General features: G+C 30.1%; 1 protein-coding gene across 1 annotated transcript; it reads right to left on the minus strand.

Moving 5' to 3' along the window:
- Positions 1 to 8,609: 8,609 nt before the first annotated feature.
- Positions 8,610 to 16,812, minus strand: LOC126734635 (pickpocket protein 28-like). Its single transcript, XM_050438330.1, has 10 exons — positions 16,594 to 16,812; positions 16,328 to 16,537; positions 16,123 to 16,270; positions 14,590 to 14,762; positions 9,760 to 9,865; positions 9,553 to 9,690; positions 9,353 to 9,500; positions 9,247 to 9,300; positions 8,997 to 9,188; positions 8,610 to 8,947 (listed from the first exon to the last, which is right to left on the minus strand). Exons 1-10 carry the CDS (start codon positions 16,731 to 16,733, stop codon positions 8,823 to 8,825), a joined length of 1,434 nt encoding a protein of 477 aa, XP_050294287.1. The 5' UTR covers positions 16,734 to 16,812; the 3' UTR covers positions 8,610 to 8,822.
- Positions 16,813 to 20,050: the final 3,238 nt, after the last annotated feature.

Below are 20,050 nucleotides of genomic sequence, written 5' to 3' on the forward strand. Positions count from 1 at the left end.
AGCGTTATAAAGTCGCCGTTTTACTGTCGAAACACTGACCGCTTTTATACGCTCCTTGTTGACTTTTGCTGTGATTTCAGAGGCGGTAAGGCGTCTATTGCCTTTGCTTGTAATTATAATATTTAAATCCTCCTTTAAACTTGTTGCCTTTGGTCTTCCCGATCGAGGTTTGTTGCTAATAGTCCCTTCTTTGGTCAATTTCCTAACATTATAATCGACAGTCCGCCTTGGAATTCCCAAATCCGTCAAAATTTGACGGTTAGTCTTTCCAGCCTTATGAAGTCCAATAATAATACCTTTTGTTTTTACCGATAACTCTTTTGTTTTAGCCATTTTAAAGAATTTTGAAAAATCAGCAATGAAACGGTGACAATCGTCAATAAGCAAGCGAAATTATTTACCAATGTTACACAAAATCAATTCTTGAAGACTAACACCTTTAAATGTTTCAAATTTCATCGGAAACGAGCTGTAAACAGATTAGTTTTTTAGAAGAAGTTCATATTTTTACTACATTGTTTGTTATTTGCAAGACTATTTTTAAATATTCAGTGTTTCAACCAAAAATCCAACGGTCGATACAATTTTTTGCACTTAAAGCATTTGGCAAATGTGTCTGCTACACGATAGGTAACGTCCTTTTCAAGATTGGAACCAACATTGTATCAAAGGTTAGTGTATCGCCGTCAGTGCAGTGCTGTTTCACTTCACTTTTTTACATTAAAATTTTTAAAATTGATAACGAAGACGTAACAACTGCAGTCGTTGCTGCTTCCACGGTAGTTTTATGTCATGCAACATTTTTGCAACAGAAAAAACAAAAAAGGCGTACTAGGAGGTGGTGGATGTTTGCCCTGTAAGGTTTTTTATGTAAATTGATTACTCTTTAAATTAAAAGAAATGGAATTAACAGGATATTTTAAATTAACTTTTATATTATTAAATTTATTAATAATTAATACTATAAAAATTAAAACAGGCATCTCCCTGGCTACAATTTTGCGGAATATACCCATTAAATCTTTTCCTTTTTTAAATTAGTTCACCTGGCCTAATTACCAAATATTTAGTCCGAGGATGTAACTTTTAAATCCTGTCAAAAACCATTTGGTTCTAATTTAAACCGTTTGGATTTTACAGCCAAAGTACCGAAATGGCAAGTTTTAACTTGTCAATATCTACAAAAGTATCAAAGAAAAAAAATGTGCTAATATATCAAATTTCTCAGAATTTAATAGGGATTTTAAATCGTAAAAAATATATAGGGTGTCCTATTTAAAATAAGAAATTTGGTATTAGCCCCGCCTACATGACATACCCTATATAATTTTTTTTTATTGGAAAAAATGCGCAACTTACAATCTCAATTGACATGTCTGAGCGTTTTTTTTTTCGAACACACCCCTGAATTTTAAATGAATTTAGACACTACTTTTGGGATGCACTGTATGACATACTAAGTACTCAAAATTATTGTTTTTCTTACCTACTTTTTTATTTTTCATATTATTTAAATATATATACTTATACATACAAAAATCTATATGTATTATGTATATAAACTCTAATTGTTCATTTTAAAAGCAAAAAGGTAAATTTAAATAAATACTAGTTCACTGCAATTATTATAAACCTACACTACTTACCTTTTTATTTTTTTCGCTCAAATAAAACAATCAAACAAATAATAATACTTCTTGAAAACTGCACAACACTAGCCTGGTGCGAAAATCAGTCGATAACTCAACATCTCGTGTGGCCGTATGGCAAGTCGTGTGCCAAACGTTGGAAGCAGCCTTTGAAACGGGACAAACTTACCGACTTCGGCCCGAACCTTGCGTGTGACCAACGTTGGACACATATTTGTCACCAGCGCACGGCTACACGATGCGATAAATCGCTGTGCGTCCAACGTTGGAAGGTATTCAACACATCGTGTGGCGCCGGCTTTAAGCATGTATGCAATTTACAAAAGAGATACAATCTAAATATAGGTATAAAGATAAGATTTTTTGTATCTAATTTAAAATATTAAAAATAATACATAGTGGGCAAATACTTTTGAGCGGTAGTGTATATCATTTCGTATTTACAGGGACTATTTCAATTTTATTTTTACAGGTTTTCTTAATAACATGTTTAAAATTAACTAGCAAAATTTATTTCATGCTACTTATATTAATGAAATGGTAATGTTTTTTAAAGGCATGTTACTGATTTATTTATTGTTTACGCTCAAAACTTCTAAGTTTACTAAAACTGAAGCATCACTTAATGAATATTAACCACTTGTTAAGTGAAAGGAAAGCTTATCTAAATCATAAATCGAAAGTAGATCCAGCATCATTTTGAGAGACTTACAAACGCGGAACATTTTAATTCGTTCCTTATTAATAGTATTTCCAAAGGTAATCCAAATAGTGAATTAAAAAATTAATATACAAACATAATGCAAACAAATATAGATTTATTTACATTTAAAGAAACTGGTGAACAGAAAGTTGAAAAAGTGATATTTACCCTAAAATATTCCTCAACGGGATCAGACGGTATTGGAGTTAAAATGATTTTTTTCCTAAATCTCTATCTTACGCCCTAAATAACCTTTATAATAAATAAAGCTCTTTTGTCATCGAAATTCCATTTGAATGAAAAAAAAACCGATTTGACACCCATACTGAAAAATAATAATTCAAATAAACTGTCTCATTTTCGACCTATTGGCACTTTGCCTACGTTCCCTAAAATATGGCCACAAACCCACGCATTGATAAAGGATTTTTTTATGCTGAATTCCACAATTCCAAGTACCCAGTCTGAGTTTGGGTTTTACAATTATTTCATGTATGTGATAATATTTTTCTGGATTCCCTTCTTCTCAGCAAATTACCATATTTTGACTTATATCAGTCAGCCATAGGATTACTGAGAGACTATTTAATAGGTAACATGCGAAAAGTATGCTTGAAATAAACTTTTTCTGATCATATGAATGTTAGTCAAAAACTCCGTAAAGTAGTACTTTTGGCCCACTTTTATTTTCCATTTATACTTGCGATTTTGAAGAAATTTTAAATACATGAAAGTCTCATCAGAATGCAGACGATGTTCTCTACTCCTTTATCTTTTGTGAGCTGAATTATGCCATAAGGGACCTTAATGCTGACCTAGATACAATTGTTCAGGTGTCACGCTTTTATAAATAAGCTCTCAATGGTACCAAATCTAAACTAACTTTTCGGCGTGCCTAACTCTCTGTTGTAAAGTTTAATATGACTGTTAACGAAACGAAAATATTAAGGTATAATTCTAGAAAACCAACTTCATTTTGAAAATCATGTCAGCAATATTTTACAAAAAGGATATTATAAATTAAGAATTTTGTACATGCATAAGAACATTGTATCAATCACTATTAAAATTAACGAAAGCAAAGAGGCTATACGTTTTTTATGTATAGTGTGTATGACTTTTAAAGGCCTGATGATGCTCTAGCTACAGCAAAATACGTGTAGCCTGTTATTATATGTTGTGAGATCGCGACTTTGTGTTTTCTTTGGTTTCGTCAATTTAGTATGTTGGTCTCTTCGAGACGAATGGATGAGCTTTTGTATAACCACTATGAAATCAAAACTTATGGTCTCTTTAGTCTCATCCTTTCTAAATTACAAAAATATACTATTTTGATTGAAATGGACACATAAAGATTACAGAAACTACAAAATGCTTGCCTTAAGTTTTGTTACGAAAAAAAGAAAATTTGACCGCGTTACTTCATTAAATCTGACATCTCGAACGATTTAAATTAAATATATTCCTACTCTGGTATATAAAGTTATTCCCGCCTAACTGTCCAGATATTCATATGAAAAATTAGATAGTAGTAATAGTATATATACATGGTCAATCATTACGTCACTCTCACAACTTTATACTACCAAAACATACAACTGCCAATTTTCAAAGTTCCTTATATTATAACGCAGTTAAAATATATAATACCTTGCCTAATAACCTCAAATCTAAACCACCGGTTGTATCGTTTAGAAAAGCGGTCAAATTCAACTTTAGTAATAATTTACCTATTTTTAATTTAAGATGAAATTTCACTTTAAAAAGCTTTTGTTGCTTCTGATTTTTGATGTATATATGTATATTTTGATATAGGTTTTAATAATTTTTAGATATTCTTTTGTCAACATTTTCATATTCATTAATTTCTTATTTTTAAATAGGTAATAATGGGCGTTTATTATTTTAAAAGAATTGTTTTTGCTATTTCTTTTGTTAGTATGGTTAGAAAGAGTAGCCCTGGGCTAGGTCTTGCCGAACCTTGATGTGAATTTGTATATATATTATTTTTGAAATAAAGGCATTTATTATTATTATATTTTGCAAGGTTAGACAAACGAGAAAAATTAAAATGCATTGTATTTATTGGATAAAAGTTGTTTTGTTTAAGTAACAGTGTGATAATTTCCTAAATATATTTCTGTAAATATCTACATGAATTAGTGTACAGGGTGTCCCATTTTGGGTACTTTTGCGGGGTACCTATCTCCGTTATTTTTAACCTTAGCATGATGCGGTTTCTGCGACAGTTGCTAGTTTTTCGTGAAAATAACGATGCCGTTAACAAAAATTCCAAAGCCTACTTAGTTTTTAAGATATAGGCCATTTTCGAAAAATCGACATTTTAGGACCCCCCTTGTATTTCGGTTATTCTATAGCTTATCGAATATGTGAAAAAACAGTTTAATAGATTTTTTTTTCGTAGAATGCAGTGGCGTAAATAATTTTTTTAAAATATTTACTGTTTTTGAGTTATAAGCTAAACTTATGTTTTTTTTAATGGAACACCCTGTATATATATGCACTAATAAATTTGTCTTCTTTTTACCTTTTCAAAAATATATAATGGTATGCACTTTTTTTTAAGAAACATACAAATAAATGACAATTTTCTAAAATTAAGGACATACATTTATTAGTAGGCCATGACTCTTGTTGATAACAAAACAAAAGTCAACTAATTGTCAAATATTTGTATTTTACGGTTTCTGAAGTCAAATATTTGTATTGTAAGTATTTGTTTTTTTTATTTAATAAATTCTTTGAAAAATGGCAGCGTATGAAAATTACGAAAAATATGATATGTTGGTATGTTTTATACAAAGTAACGAAAATTCTGAAGAAGCTTTGGCGTCATATTTTCAAAGGTAAGTGAGCGATAATGGGTACGAAAATTTAAATTACGATTATAAGTTTGTGTTTGTTAGATATCCAGAGAGGCGACAACCCTTTATTGAGATATTTGCTCGCTTAAAAGCAAATTTAGTTGAACACGGAACCTTTGTTCGCCCGCGTCCGAAAACCTATAACAAGGAGAATAGGGAAAGAAAAGAACTAGATGTTTTGGGATATATTGAAGCAACACCTTCGTCCTCATGCAGAAAAATTGAAAAAGATATTGGTGTATCAAAAACTAATGCTCTAAGGATCCTAAAAAAAAAGTATCATCCATATAAATTTAGTATTGTGCAACAGTTGCATCCTGGCGATGCTGAGCGCCGAGCACTGTTTTACCGGTGGTATCTACAACGAATCGAAGCTAATGATTTGTTCGGCAGACTTGTTAGTTGGTCAAATGAATGTTTTTTTTTCAAGTGCGGTCATTTTGAATCGTCACAATATCAGGAATTGGAAAACAGAAAATCAGCATTTATTGTTCGAAAGGGCATAACAGGGACTTACAGTACGTAGATACCTAGAAATCCTTGAGGAAGTTATTTTTGAACTGCTAGAAAATATTCCGCTAGCACAAAATAATGCAGTTTACTTACAACAAGATGGTGCTCCTAGTTATAATTCAAGGCTAGTAAGGGAATTTCTTGAAAATAATTTTCCGCAAAGATGAATAGGTACTAACGGACCTGTAAGATGGCCCCCACGATCTCTAGATCTTTCAATTTTGGATTTTTTTTCTGGGGGTATCTACAAAATGAAGTGTATAAAACACGTTATGATGGAATTGCCGAACTTCGAGAGGCAATTAATTTAGCCTTTCAAAATCTGCGAAGAAGCCAATGGTTCTATTTAATGCCATTGAAAGAATCACAAAAATGTGTCAATTTTGCATTCGATAGAATAGTCATCATTTTGAATATTACCTTTCATTTTTTTTTCTTTTTGTTAAATACAGTTGAGTTTTTTGTTTTGTATGTTTTGTTGCTTTATGCTACAAAACAAGCTTATGTTGTAAAAATTGGAGCTATACTGTTGTAGTGTATTTTTTTAATAATATGCTTTTGTCTCAATAGGTATGTTTTGATTGCATCTAATGTATTTGCAATGAATCCAATTCCTTATTAGTGATTTGTTTATCTATAAGTATTATAGATACACTATTTGTATTTATATATAAGTTTTATCTTTGTTATTGTTATTCATGGCCTACTAATAAATGTATGTCCTTAATTTTAGAAAATTGTCATTTATATGTATGTTTTTAAAAAAAAAGTGCATACCATTATATATTTTTGAAAAGGTAAAAAGAAGAGAAATTTATTAGTGCATATATATACAGGGTGTTACATTAAAAAAACATAAATTTGGCTTATAACTCAAAAACAGTAAATATAAAAAAAATAATCTACGTCACCTCATTCTACGAAAAAAAATCTATAAAACTGTTTTCTTACATATTCGATAAGTTAAAGAATAACCGAAATACAAGGGGGGTCCCAAAATGTCGAATTTTCAAAAATGGCCTATATCTTAAAAACTAAGAGGGCTTTAGAATTTTTGTTAACGGCATCATTATTTTCACGAAAAAGTAGCACACTGTCGCGGAAACCGCATCATGCTAACGTTAAAAATATCGGAGATACCCCCCAAAAGTACCCGAAATGCGACACCCTGTATGTACATGTACAATCGGCCAGTTTTCCTGGAACATATAGGGTTAATAATACTAAAATCATAAAATGTTTACTTAATAAGTACACTCTACATGAAAGAGTTCTTCTGTGTTTAAAAGAATCTTGAAAAGATATTTTTCAATAAATCGCCTTAACTTTTGTTATTTATTATAGAGAATGACCTTTTATTCTAGAGTTAAAATCTAAATATAAATTTTAGTTTTTAAATGTAGAAGCGATTTTTTTTGTGGAAATTTCATTGTAATCTATTTTATAATTTTATTAAGTTTCCTATTGAAATTTATGAAACTATTAATTTTTAGTAAAATTATTTTGCCGCAGTATAATTATATATTCTAGACAATTTATATTTTGAACAGTTAAATAATCATAAAAAAAATAATAAAAGTTTACATCTTTAAAGCAATTAAAAGAAGAAATGTAAAATAATTTTATTCAAAGAATTTATATATGTTAAATGATGTAAGAGAGTTTATATTTCTTCTCTATATATTTTCTCATTACAATAAATGACAATTACAGGCTCTTAATATAATTCAAACAGATTCAATAGAATGTTATTCAACAAATAATACAAAAATTGTATTTTATATAGAATAACTTTAAATGTAAATCATGTATACCTTAACTGTGTTTTCACTTAATTTAAATATAACTTTTTGATTATAGTACAATTTCCAAATTAATCAAAAAGTTCTGCATAGTTTTAAAAAATATTTTATTTTTAAAAGATGAGTTTTTGTTTTTATGCATTTTTACTTTTCTACTTAAATATTCAATTTGTTATTACATATGATTGTAGTTGGATGAATAAATGTTCAAACTATTGCTTTAAAATAATATTTATTGGAGGGAAACCGATACGTAGTCCAATGAGTGCAACCAGAGAAAAACAAACCACCGAGAAGGGACAAAGCCGGGACCGATTTTTCTTACGCATGTGCGAGCTTATTTGGTATACCTGTCTTATTGCCGGTCCCCTGCCAGCCGTCGGTTAGTCCGGTAATATCAGAGAAAAACAAACCACCATGTGGTGGTTTTTTTTGGTGGTTCAGGTGGTTTGTTTGTCTCTGGTTATAAGACCGACCATATTCCCACAGAAAATGCCTTTCGGTATGTTTGTGGCTATAATATGAAAAGAGCACTTGAAGTTCATATTAACTGTGATACCTGCACCAATGTCGGCAAAATGTGTGATGAAATGGATATAAATAGATTATTTCTTCATTTTAAGGCTTATAATTCCAGTATATGTAATTTTGGTGGCTTACAATTTCCTCCAGAAGGGTTTATTTCATAATATATATTTAAATTAAAGGAAATATTCAATTGTAATTTTGAGAAAATGTGCATAAACCAGGGAATAACTAACAATTTATTTAACATAATGCAAACTATTAATTATGAATACCCTTGTGCACATTTTCCAAAAACCTTTATCTTAAAATGTTTTATAAGGTTGAAAATATTTTACACCATTAAATATAATAATAGGGTCTTAAAAACAAATAAAGATAAAAATGTTTGAAAACTAAAAATTTTGCGGAATGTATAAATGTACCTAGGTTTAATTTAATTATTGCCAATGTATTTTTGTGTTTCATTATACAATGAGCCAATATTATTTCCTCAAAAAATGAAAGTAATAGTTTTCATTTTAAATTCCCAATAAAATTTTTAATCTATTAATTGTCGTATTTCTCTCCGTGTACGGAACTATTAAATTGCCAAAACGATTTTTCTCCGTTACTTTATATGTAGCGCCAGTCATTTAAGCCCGCTCAAGGGCACCAAAATTGGACCCCAGAAAATCAACGGTAAATGCGGGTTTTGTCGCTTCTCGGTGGTTTGTTTTTCTCTGGTGCAACCCTGGCGAATAATTTAAGTGACTTCAGTATTTCGATTTTTAATTCCAAAGAATTGCCTTATAGTCAGCACATATATTATCTCTACCAAACTTAGTAAGCTGCTTCCCAGAAACAGACCAAATATACCACCTATTTGCACTAAAAAAAATAATCTTGTAAACTCGAGTAGGAAATTATTTAGTTTTACCTGTCAAGTCGATTTTATTAAAAATCAAAGTTCGTAAAAATCTCTTTTGCGGAAATGTCAGAGTCATTGAGAAGATTTTTTGAATAAATTCAGCTTCGCTTTCGATGTTCGTCTCTCGATAGATGGTTATGTCACAATTTTGGACGCAATTTGGACATTCTTTGGGAACATTTGTCATGTGGATAAATTCGTCTATAGGCAGATTTTGAGGATTTCATTTTAAAATGTAGGTAACTTTAACTTATAGTACCTTTGTATTTTGAGAGGCAATAAAGTCCAGTAAAGTTACAAATTGGCTCATATGCTAAATTATAATATATATGTTTTAATTAAAATTTACTGTTTGCATCACTTACGTAATCTTCTGTAATAGTAAGGCGTGCAATTACAATATTTTAGGGCCAAAATAATCCTACACTCGTACTTGCATAAATTATTACTATAAACGGGGCTGTGTCTTAAAGGTTCCACATTTGGTTCATACGGTAACCTACAGTTTTTTTGCTAAAAGTTATTTCGTAAATAATTAATTTCAAATAATTTAAATATTAAGTACCTTTATAGTTAGAGGTAAAACATCATCAGTTGTAAAAACAGCTTCTGCTTCATACTTAGTCTTCTTGTAAGACTGACTGATCACAACACTCTTTTTATCCAAAATATCAGGTACTTCGTTAGGTGAATGAATATAAATCTTAAAAAAAAAAATGTTTAATTTCACTATGTTGGAAATAATAATTGTTATTAGCAAATAGGTACTCACATATAGCGGTTTTGATGAACTTGCCTTTACTCCTATGGTGGCCATGGTATTTGCAGAATATTTCACAGGTTGATAATCAGTGTACGCCTTAGTTGAGTTAAAATATCTTAAAATATAAATAGGTTTCACGTAATATTTAAATTTTATTTTAGATTTTTGGAAAAAAAGGTCCTAGCTTAAAAGAGTAAAGACATATTTAAGAATTTGGTAAAACCAATAATTAAAAGAACAACAACAAAATTATTATTAATAATAATAATAATAATAATAATAATAATAATAATAATAATAATAATAACAACTTGACAGTGCTGAAGCATACAGGTATTGAGTCGAAATCTAATCGAAGTCGAAATCTATTGGGGTACAACAATTTTAACAGATAGAACACTACCACACTGTCTGGTTGACGGTTATTTTTGTAAACGGTTGGCAATACCGCATCCCTTCCACATCACGACGTCACCATGCGCGAGGATAGCGCCGCGCGAGGTGTAGAAGCGAGAACTAGAAGCGGAATGGCGTCATACTATTTAATTTAATACTTTGTACTTATTACTGTGTTTGGCAAATAAATGTTGTTTTTAATTAACGTGAAATACAAATAATCTGAACGCCACACACTAAATATTATGGTCCTTCGTCGATTTGGCTCCTGAACAGAATTTTACTGCATTTTAACATTCGTACGGGACTTTAATCGGTACGAGGCTTTTACCGCATTTATTTGTGGCCTCAACTAGAAAAAACGCCAACCGCCGACCCAATCGACACAAGTTTGGATATTTTGTCTTTTTGAGGACGGGAACAACAAGATCGTCTTCTCAGGGAACACCGATTGGTTTTGCTTATTTCACTACAGGTTAGTGCGTTTCTTTCTCACTTTCTCACTTTCTTTCCTTTAATTTTACAGGCCTCTGATTTATTTATTAATTTTTTTAATAAACTTAAACTGCTATAAACGATTTTGTGATATTTGATGCTACTTTAGTGACAAAATTAATACCTTTAATTGACATTTGTTTACGTTGCAATATATTACACATTTTGCTGGTATACTATACCTATTTACACTCATTTCTTTGGTGTTTTACACTTCTTTTGATGGTGATTTTCTACTATTTACATTTTATTAAATTTTGACATTTAATATACCTACTTTATTAGTATTTTGCGCATTGAATTACACTCTTGTTGATGGCAAGTAGATATTTTACAGACCTTTGGTGCTACTTACGTAGGTTTGATAACTTTACATGCATTTTAATTAAGTGTTCTGAGAAACCTATTTAATTGCATTGTTTTATTACTTTGCCCCTACTTTGAACAATTTCTTTGAAACTACTTGTATTTGTATTCTTAGCTATTCGAGATGGCTGACGCTAAAAATAAAAGAAAGGCTCCTAAAGCTGCTCTTACACGGTTTGAAAACTGTTTTCAAGCTATTAAGTCAAACAGAAATTTTTCTCAAACTGATTTAGTGGAACTCGAAATGCATGCGCAAAAGGCTGATTGACAACAATTGATACAATTGTTAGAAGATTTTAACGCTGCTCAGTTAAAGATTGCCGCTACGGAGACCGATGTTGATTTAGATGAACATGACAGTGAGTCTAAGCAATTTTGAAAATAAATGTTACCGCATAACATCTGAAGCAAGAAAATGTTTAATTGACCAGATGCAGCCGCAGGTTTTAATGCCAAAGGTGGAAACTAATTTAGCCTCTAATTCTAATAATGATAATTAAGCCAACATTAGACTGTCTCCAATAAACCTTCCAACGTTTGACGGTTCATATGACAAATTGTTGTTCTTTAGAGACACTTTCAATTCCTTAATACATAGCAATTTTAAACTAACACCAGCCAAAAAATTTCATTACTTGTGCCTCTCTCTAAAGGGTGTGGTAGCTGAAACTATCTCATCACTTGAAATCAGTGACGCCAATTATGATATGGCCTGGAACATCTTAAATGAGTGATTCGAAAACAAAAAGATTTTAGTCAGCAACCATGTAACGGCTATTTTTAATTTGCCATCTTTATCACGTGAATCTGGACGTGGCCTTAGAGTCATACTTGATGGCTTACATAAGCACATGGGCGCCTTGATGGTTTTAAAGATGCCCACATATCATTGGAATGCCATAATCTGTCATATTGAGAAAGTTAAATTAGACAATGTGACTAGAAGAGCTTGGGATTCCAAAACTTTTAAACCTTACAAAGAACTTATAGATTTTTAAAAGACAGATGCCAAATTTTAGAGTCTTTCGAAAATAGCTCTTTAAGAAACACTTCAAACAAAATCGAAAAGCCCCGCCAATCACACTCCAACTTTCACAAAAATACTTCTCAGTCCTTTGTCGCCACTAACAGTAATAAAAAATGCCCGTTTTGTCAAAAAGAACATCTCGTCTACACATGTCCTCACTTTTTACAAATTTCTGCTATTGAAAAATTAAATAATGCTTAACAAATGAAGTTATGTATTGACTGCCTTTCTATAGGCCACGCAACCAAAAACTGTAGGTCGTCTGGATGCAGAAAATGTGGAAAATTCCATCATACCCTTCTACATTTCAACAGAACTGATTCTGGGACTGTACAAACCAATAATAATAACACATCTACCTTTTCTCATTCTATCAGCACTGAGACTGACTTGAAAGACGTAGCCACAACCTCTTTGTCTACACATGTGATGCACACTCCTCTTATATAGTCACCTTGTAGTTTAGTGGTAAATGAAAAACTGAATTTAAACACTGTATTATTATCCACTGATATCATCAAAGTTTTTGACACAGATAAGTCACACTTGTGTAGAGTACTCCTAGACAGTGGAAGCCAATCCAATTTTATTTCAGAAAGACTTTGCAACTTGTTACAACTTCCTATTGAAAATATTAAACCTTCTATCACTGGTATCAGTCAGAAAATTGAAACCATGTCTTGTACTTAAATCTATAACTGGAAATATTCTTTGACTCCAGTATATGCTAATATTGCCAGTATATGATAATATTGCGCGAACCTACCGAGAGAAAATAAGTAAATATCAAGATCTAGCACATGAAAATAAACAACTGTGGGACATGACAAAAAATTGTGCATCACATTTAGTAAAATTAAATGTATCCAAAAACCTTATTTGCTTAATGCAAAAAGCCGTTATCTTGGCAACGACGGTTACGTAGTATTCTGTCTATAAAGTAAGTAAACACCTTTAGAATCTGGGTCGCTGCGACCCGGCGAATGAAGATTCATACTCACTTATGTGTCATAAGAAAAAAAAATTATAATAATATTAGTAATTATGAATAGCCATCTCTCCGGCGGAAACCCTGTTGCCTTCGGCGAATGCATCGAGGAATGCCAACTCTAATGATTTCGTTTGAAATTATTAAATGGCCTATCTCGAATTTGGAAGAGCTGTATATACAAACCCGGAAAATGTTTAAAAAATGTAAGACGCTGTTCCGTTTGGCCAGTGGAAAGATTATTTGCTTCATGCAAAGAAGGTGGAAAAGGAAGTGGAAGAGATTGTACCTTAGTCAAGAGAAGATGACGCGAGAAAGGTTTTTGGCATCTAATGGATTAGTGAGGGGGGTTGTTAAGAAACACAACGGCTATACACCATTCAGAGTGGTAACTTGGGACTCGGTTTTCTTTATTTCATTTATCAATAAAATATTTGATAAACTTGTCCTAAAAAGTCTATTATATGTGGATGATACAAAACTCTATTATAAAATTGATAATATTGTGGATCCCATTCTTCTTCAAAATGACCTAGACATACTTAATACTAATAATGTTAAATGTACGCATATAAATTACTATTAATAATGTTAATGTAGGCATATCAAAAATTTTTAAAGACTTGGCAGTAATTTTTGACAGTTTTCTTTCGTTTCAATTACATATAGCAGATATTGTCAAACGTAGCTACAGAATGTTGGGTTTCATAATAGGCAACTCTCAGATTCTCAGAGGTATTCTTAGTTTAAAACTTTCATATTTTTAATCTCAAAGAAGATTTATGAAATTTCTAAGGTTTTAGGGCGACGAAGTTTATCCGAAAACTGGTTTTTCCATACAAACTGTTGAAAATATTTTCATTTCTTATACTAGAGAAAAGGCGGACATTTGCTAATTTTCAATTTTTTTATAAATTGGTAAATAAATCGATTGATTTGCCTAAGACATTAGAACATCTTAATTTTAATTTACCTGGCACATTAATCAGATACCCATAAACTTTTACTTCTCAAGACCTAGAACAAACCAATAAATTTTATCCACTGCATAGAGCGTGGGACACATTAATTCTAAGTCAGTGATCTCAGTGACATTTTTGTAGTGTTGCGGCTATTGAAAAGTACACTTTTCTTAATCACAATTAATTGTTAGTTCATTTATTTTATGTAACTGCAATTGAAGTTAGACTTATTTACGAACGCATAAGTTGGGGCATTCAGGGCGCACTAATTTTTTTTAAATTAAGATCTTTCTTTATGTAGAGCTTTTTTTTGGTATCTATAATCATTAATAATAATACTAGCTTAATAAATAGTAAATATCGATAACATAGCAAGTCTTTATTTTGTTTAAAATTAAGTCACTGTATACATTACAATATTACCAAGAACAAACACCTTTTAAACTCTACATTTTCCCTGAAATTTTGACATATAAAGGCTCTAATAGAAATGAAAAAAGAGTGAAGTAGGAAATAAAAGAAAAAAAATCCTTTAATTAACGGATGAAAATGTATAAATTGGAAATAAACTAAAATTATGATAACCTGAAGATATTAATACATACTGCGGCGAATAAAAAATGCTGATATTAGCATTTGCAACCATACATGGTCCCCATTCCGTAAATACCCTTATAACTGGTCTGGTTGTATTAAGAGGAAATATCACAGGGTAATTTACAGATCTTCCTGGCTTAGGCTTCTCAAATTTAAGTGTGTAAACTGCTGCATCCAAAACCTACAAATATACAGGGTTGCTCAAAAATAAATTTCGACCATCAGCTTTATTTCTTTAAATGTAAGCATCTTTTTTTATTTCATTTTTGAATCTCGGAAAAAACTCGGTCTATATTCTTAACATTTATTAGCTTCGAAAGCCAGACTAAAACTAAAAAAACTTTATATCATTTCCCTTCTCATAAAAATCAACCTTCTTCAAAATCTTTACCTTAACATTTTTTTTAAAACAAACACACATTCATTCGCCTTCCTCACGTTAAGTGCTTACACCTGCAGTTTATCCTACTTGAAACCCTCTTGTAAATAAAGTCATAAATAATAATCATGTTATAATTAAATATAACTTAAAAGAATACCGCTAACATACTAAATTTAAAATGTTATTTATTGTAACTATAATAAAATCTATAATATTCAATTAAATATAAAGGTATCTTACAAATCTGTTTTTGCAAAAAACTTATTTTTTATTTAGACATAACTTTTGGGACGCACTGTAAAAATTATTTTTTTTTCTTAATACATGGAATAAGTCTGTTTTATTATTTTTTTCAATAATTAAGGATATGAAACCATATTTTCCAAATTTGAATTTATTTTAATAGTAACGTAATACTCAACAAACTAAGTAACTAATTCTTATGCTAATCTGTATTTTGAGGTTATCTCAGCTCAGCATTAATTATTTATGTTTATGAAAATGAATAACCTAATACCTGTATATTAAGCTTTGAATTTAGTATGACTAAATCCGTGAGAATGAGAATTTATGACTAAATCAGCCAGATTCTTATTCCGTTTTCTATATTTACAAAAATTTTTAAGAACATTACACATTGGTAACAGTCATGAATCTGTAACTTTAGTTTCTTTAGATTCTTAGGGGCTTAGAACATTAAGGGGTTTTTTATTATTTTTTATAATAAAATTTATTATTTTTATTAAGCTGAGAGTAAAAACCTCAGATATTAATATTGGTTGTGAATTATGGTTAAAATTATTTTCTTAGTCAGAAAATTATTAGTATTGGAGAAGTTATTTGGGTGAGTTATTTCTAAAAATTAGTTAAGCTTCTTGTGCCTAAAATTTTAATTTTCTTGTCTGTTGTGAAAATTCTAGTTTTCTTGTGTATTTTAGTTATAAATAGTCAATAGTTTTCAGAAATTCATATTATAAACATTTTTGTCATTACAATAAATTCAGAAGTCAAATATTTTTGACTTCTCAATTTATTGGATGACATGATATTTTTAATTTTATTGAAATTTCAATTACAATAACAGAACCTTGTTATAAAATCCTCAGAGGTATTTTTCATAAACAAACTTACAAGACCAAAATCGCTTACATGTCCTTACCTGCATATAATCTTCTGGTTGTAAATACTCCTTTTTTATACCATTTGCATACGGTTCATAATCTTCATAGTTAAGATAGTTTTTAAAAGCTAAGTCATTAATATAACTTAAAAATTCATCAATGCTATTATCACTATAATTATATTTCCTAAAAAAAATTTTCTTACAGCAAAAATAAAATTAATAAGCTATAAAAACATATTACGTGTCGTAGGTTTGAAATAATCCACGTAAAACTGACTTGGATTTCAAATCTTGGAAGCAAAGAGTGGCGGTAGGAAAAAATAATTCCCATTCAAAATATGCGTTATCCATTGTGACAATTACGGGTCTCTCCAAGTAATGAGTATAGACCTTTAACCCTTGCCATGTAGCTAAACTTGCCATAGCTAGAATAATAGCTGCCCAAAAAAGCCTTAAAAAATAATGGAAACTGATGTAAATACATTCCTGTCAAGCAAAACTGTTTACCGTTCAAGCAAGCTTCTCTTAGGGTCATATGTAGTATAATTTACACCACTTATAGAAAAAATATTAAGGCTGGTTCTAAGATTGCCTTTAATCGACTGCCAAACGGTAATTTTTCTACTTCTTAATTTAAATACTTTCATTTTTTAAAAAATTCTCACTAACTATTTCTAACCTTACCACAAGCCGTATAAAAACACTTTTTTATCTAAAAATCTCTAGTAGTTGATTTTCTAACAGCACAATGCCGTGATTACTGGCTTACGTTTGACAAATTATTATTAATTTTTAATGTTGTCATGCAACAGCCTGGTAAACTGTAACATATTGCTGCATTTTTAATCAAGTGGTTACATGGAAACTTTTTGACACGGAATTTATTAATAATAGCGTAAAGTGCCTGTCAGATTTACAAATTGATAAATAAAAGATTTATAAATAGAGAAAAAGTAAGTTGTGGGTAATTTTCAGGTAAAGGAATTTAAGAATTTTTATGTTTGTTTTAATATAAAGAAATATTTTAAAATGATAGCATTTGGTTTTCTGATGATAAGTCTATCACTAATAATGAAATCTGTCTTAGCAGTCACTTTTTTCATGCAACTCTTTAACTATTTGTTTATAGGCTCCTATCTATATTAGATCTAATCTCCAAGCAAAGCAAAAAATTCGTAATCTTGTTCTTCGTTTTTTATAAATTTAAAGAACATGAAGGAGGTGGGTATACTATAAAAAACACTTTAAGACTCATATAGCAATCTCAGTCTGAGATATTGGTCGTTACTAAAGTAATGATCTTCTTACGTCACTATCCTCTAACATAAAGACAAGGTATGACTATCTAAACCAAATAGGAAAATTCAATGTTTACCTACTTTTAGAGGTGAAGGGCAAATATGCAACTACCCCCAAAAAATGATATTTTTAAAAGATGTAAGTAGTAATAAATTGTAAACAAATAAAACTAATATTCCTAAAAACTAAAATGAAGATATTGCGGAGGGTTGTTGGGTGGGGTCAAAAATAAAACAGAAATTTGTTTACCTAAATGTCGACGTTTCGACTTATATTAAGTCATCCTCAGGACACTGAAATGGATTCAATTTCAAATGACTTCAATCATTTCAAGTACATAAAAAACACTATTAAAATAAATGTTCTTTACGTATACAAAAATTAAAACAACATAAAACAAAAACCACGACACAGTTAAAATTACATTCAGATACAATCCGTAAAAAAAAAAAAATTTATAAAAAAAAAACAATACAAACACATTTATAAAAGGAGCGTAGAATTATTTTTAACATGGGATAAATTGTAATTTTCTTGTCTTTCTTGGGTTAAATTGTAGGTGTTATTGTGGGCACACTAGAATCAACAATAAGCCAAGAAACAAATGTTTTTATTCTTCCGAGCGTTTATATATTTAATTTTTATGATTCAATGTTATGTTGATAAGTTAAGGATTAGTAGATAAGGAAGATGTATGTACCTATACGTTCAAAACCAGAAATTTAATTTTTTAATACACTGTCTTCCTCATACATATAATACATAGTCTTCCCAGATGCTGCGTAGTTCGTTGGTTTTACGCTTCTTTCGTGTTCGCTAATTCTGGTTTTTAAGTACCTGCCCGTTTGACCCATATACAGACCTTGACAATCAGAACAGGGTATTTTATAAACCACGCCACTTTGTAACTCATTTGGTGTTTTATCTTTGAGTTTTGAGAAGTATTTGTTGACGGTATTTTCATTTTTGAATGCTATTTTGACTTCATCATCAGAAACAACTCCTGTCAGCCTTTCAGACAAACCTTTGACATAAGGAATTTTTGCAAATTTATGGTTTTGGTTTTCTTTGACTTTAATAGGTGTAGGGTTGTTGTTAAGGATTTCGTTTCATAGTTTATGAGGAAAATTGCTTTTTAGTAAAATATCTTTAATTTTGTTAACATTTTTTTGATGAAAACTGGAATGAGATAAGGCTATTGCGCGGGATTTGATAATAAGGTTGCTAATTATGTTTAATTTTTGTTTAAATGAGTGATTTGATTCGTAGTTAAGAAATCTCTCAGAGAAAGTGGGTTTGTGATACCAATCAGTGATGAGTGTATTATCTTCTGTTCTGATTATTAGAATGTCTAGAAATGGAAGTTTATTATTTGTTTCACACTCTATAGTGAACTGTAATTTAGGGTGGAAGCTGTTAAATGTACTTTTTATGTTTTCTATTTCACTTTTTGGAATACACGTGGCAATGTCGTCAACGAATCTTTTAAAAAATGGTAACCTAAATTTTATTTTCCCCATGCAATATTTTTGTAATTCTGACATAACTAGATCAGAACATATATGTGATAGACAGTTACCCATTCCAAGACCATAGATTTGTTTGTAATATATATTATTGAAAGTGAAATAACTATTTTCAAATACAAACTCTAAAAGACTTAAAAATTCTTCTAAAGGGATGTTACAGTGATTTCTGATAAGGTGCCATTTATTTTGGACTATATTTTTAATTAAATCAGTTGGTATGTTGGTAAATAAAGATATTACATCTAATGTTATTAGTATAAAGTCATTTGGAATTTTAAAATTTCGCAATTGCGTGACTACTTCAAAGGAGTGTTTTGTGTAGAATTGATCTTTTTCAAGTGCTAAGCTAAGTAAATTTGCTAAATATTTACTGAGATTGTATTATATTGGGGAACCTATAAAACTTACAATTGGTCTTAGAGGAGTATTTTCTTTGTGTATTTTTGTTAAAAAATACATTTTTGGATGCACTCCGTTATTGCATTTTAGTTTTTTAATTTGATCTTTTGAAAAGAAGTTTGATTTACACAAGTTTTCTAATAGTTTATTAAGTTTGTTCTGAATAGAAGTAGTAGGGTCTTTGTTTAAAATTTGATAGGTATCTGTATTTGAGAGAAGAAGGTTTGATTTTTGTAGATATTCTTCCTTATCTAACGCCACGGTGACATTGCCTTTATCAGCCCTAGTTATTAAAATATTATTATGTTTTTTTAAGAATTCTTTCGTCTCGTTACTGTATTTTAGGAGGGTTTTTTCAGATTTATTTAATTTATGCAGAATAGATGAGTTTATAAAATTAGTAATTATGTTAATAGATTGGTTTTTTTTTGTATTTTTAACTCATCATTATTTGTAAGGCCAATAGCATACTCTATATCGATAATAATCTGCTCAAGAGGAAAGTTATGATTATCATAAGGTAGATTAAATTTATTGCCCAAAGCTAAAGTTACTTCTACATTTTTTGGAAAGGTGTACTTTGTTAAATTCTTAAACCATTTTTTGTTTGTTGTTATACTGTCAATACCAGTCTGCTCTAAAATAAGACTTTGTAATTTCTAAATTTAATTGTAATTTCTTTAATTTATTTTACAAGCAAAGATTTAAATTAAAATATATGCTTTTTAAAATTAAAA

Source organism: Anthonomus grandis, chromosome 3 (assembly GCF_022605725.1).
Source record: "Anthonomus grandis grandis chromosome 3, icAntGran1.3, whole genome shotgun sequence".
Classification (NCBI taxonomy): Eukaryota; Metazoa; Arthropoda; class Insecta; order Coleoptera; family Curculionidae; genus Anthonomus; species Anthonomus grandis.

Excerpts from the sequence above, each read along its gene's own strand:
- LOC126734635 (XM_050438330.1), bottom strand. The coding sequence starts at position 16,733 with ATGAAAGTATTTAAATTAAGAAGTAGAAAAATTACCGTTTGGCAGTCG. Across the intron at positions 14,763-16,122 it reads AACCAGAAGATTATATGCAG|GTTTTGGATGCAGCAGTTTA; the intron begins GTAAGGACATGT and ends GTATATTTGTAG. Across the intron at positions 9,189-9,246 it reads TTGCCTCTCAAAATACAAAG|ACGAATTTATCCACATGACA; the intron begins GTACTATAAGTT and ends ATCTGCCTATAG.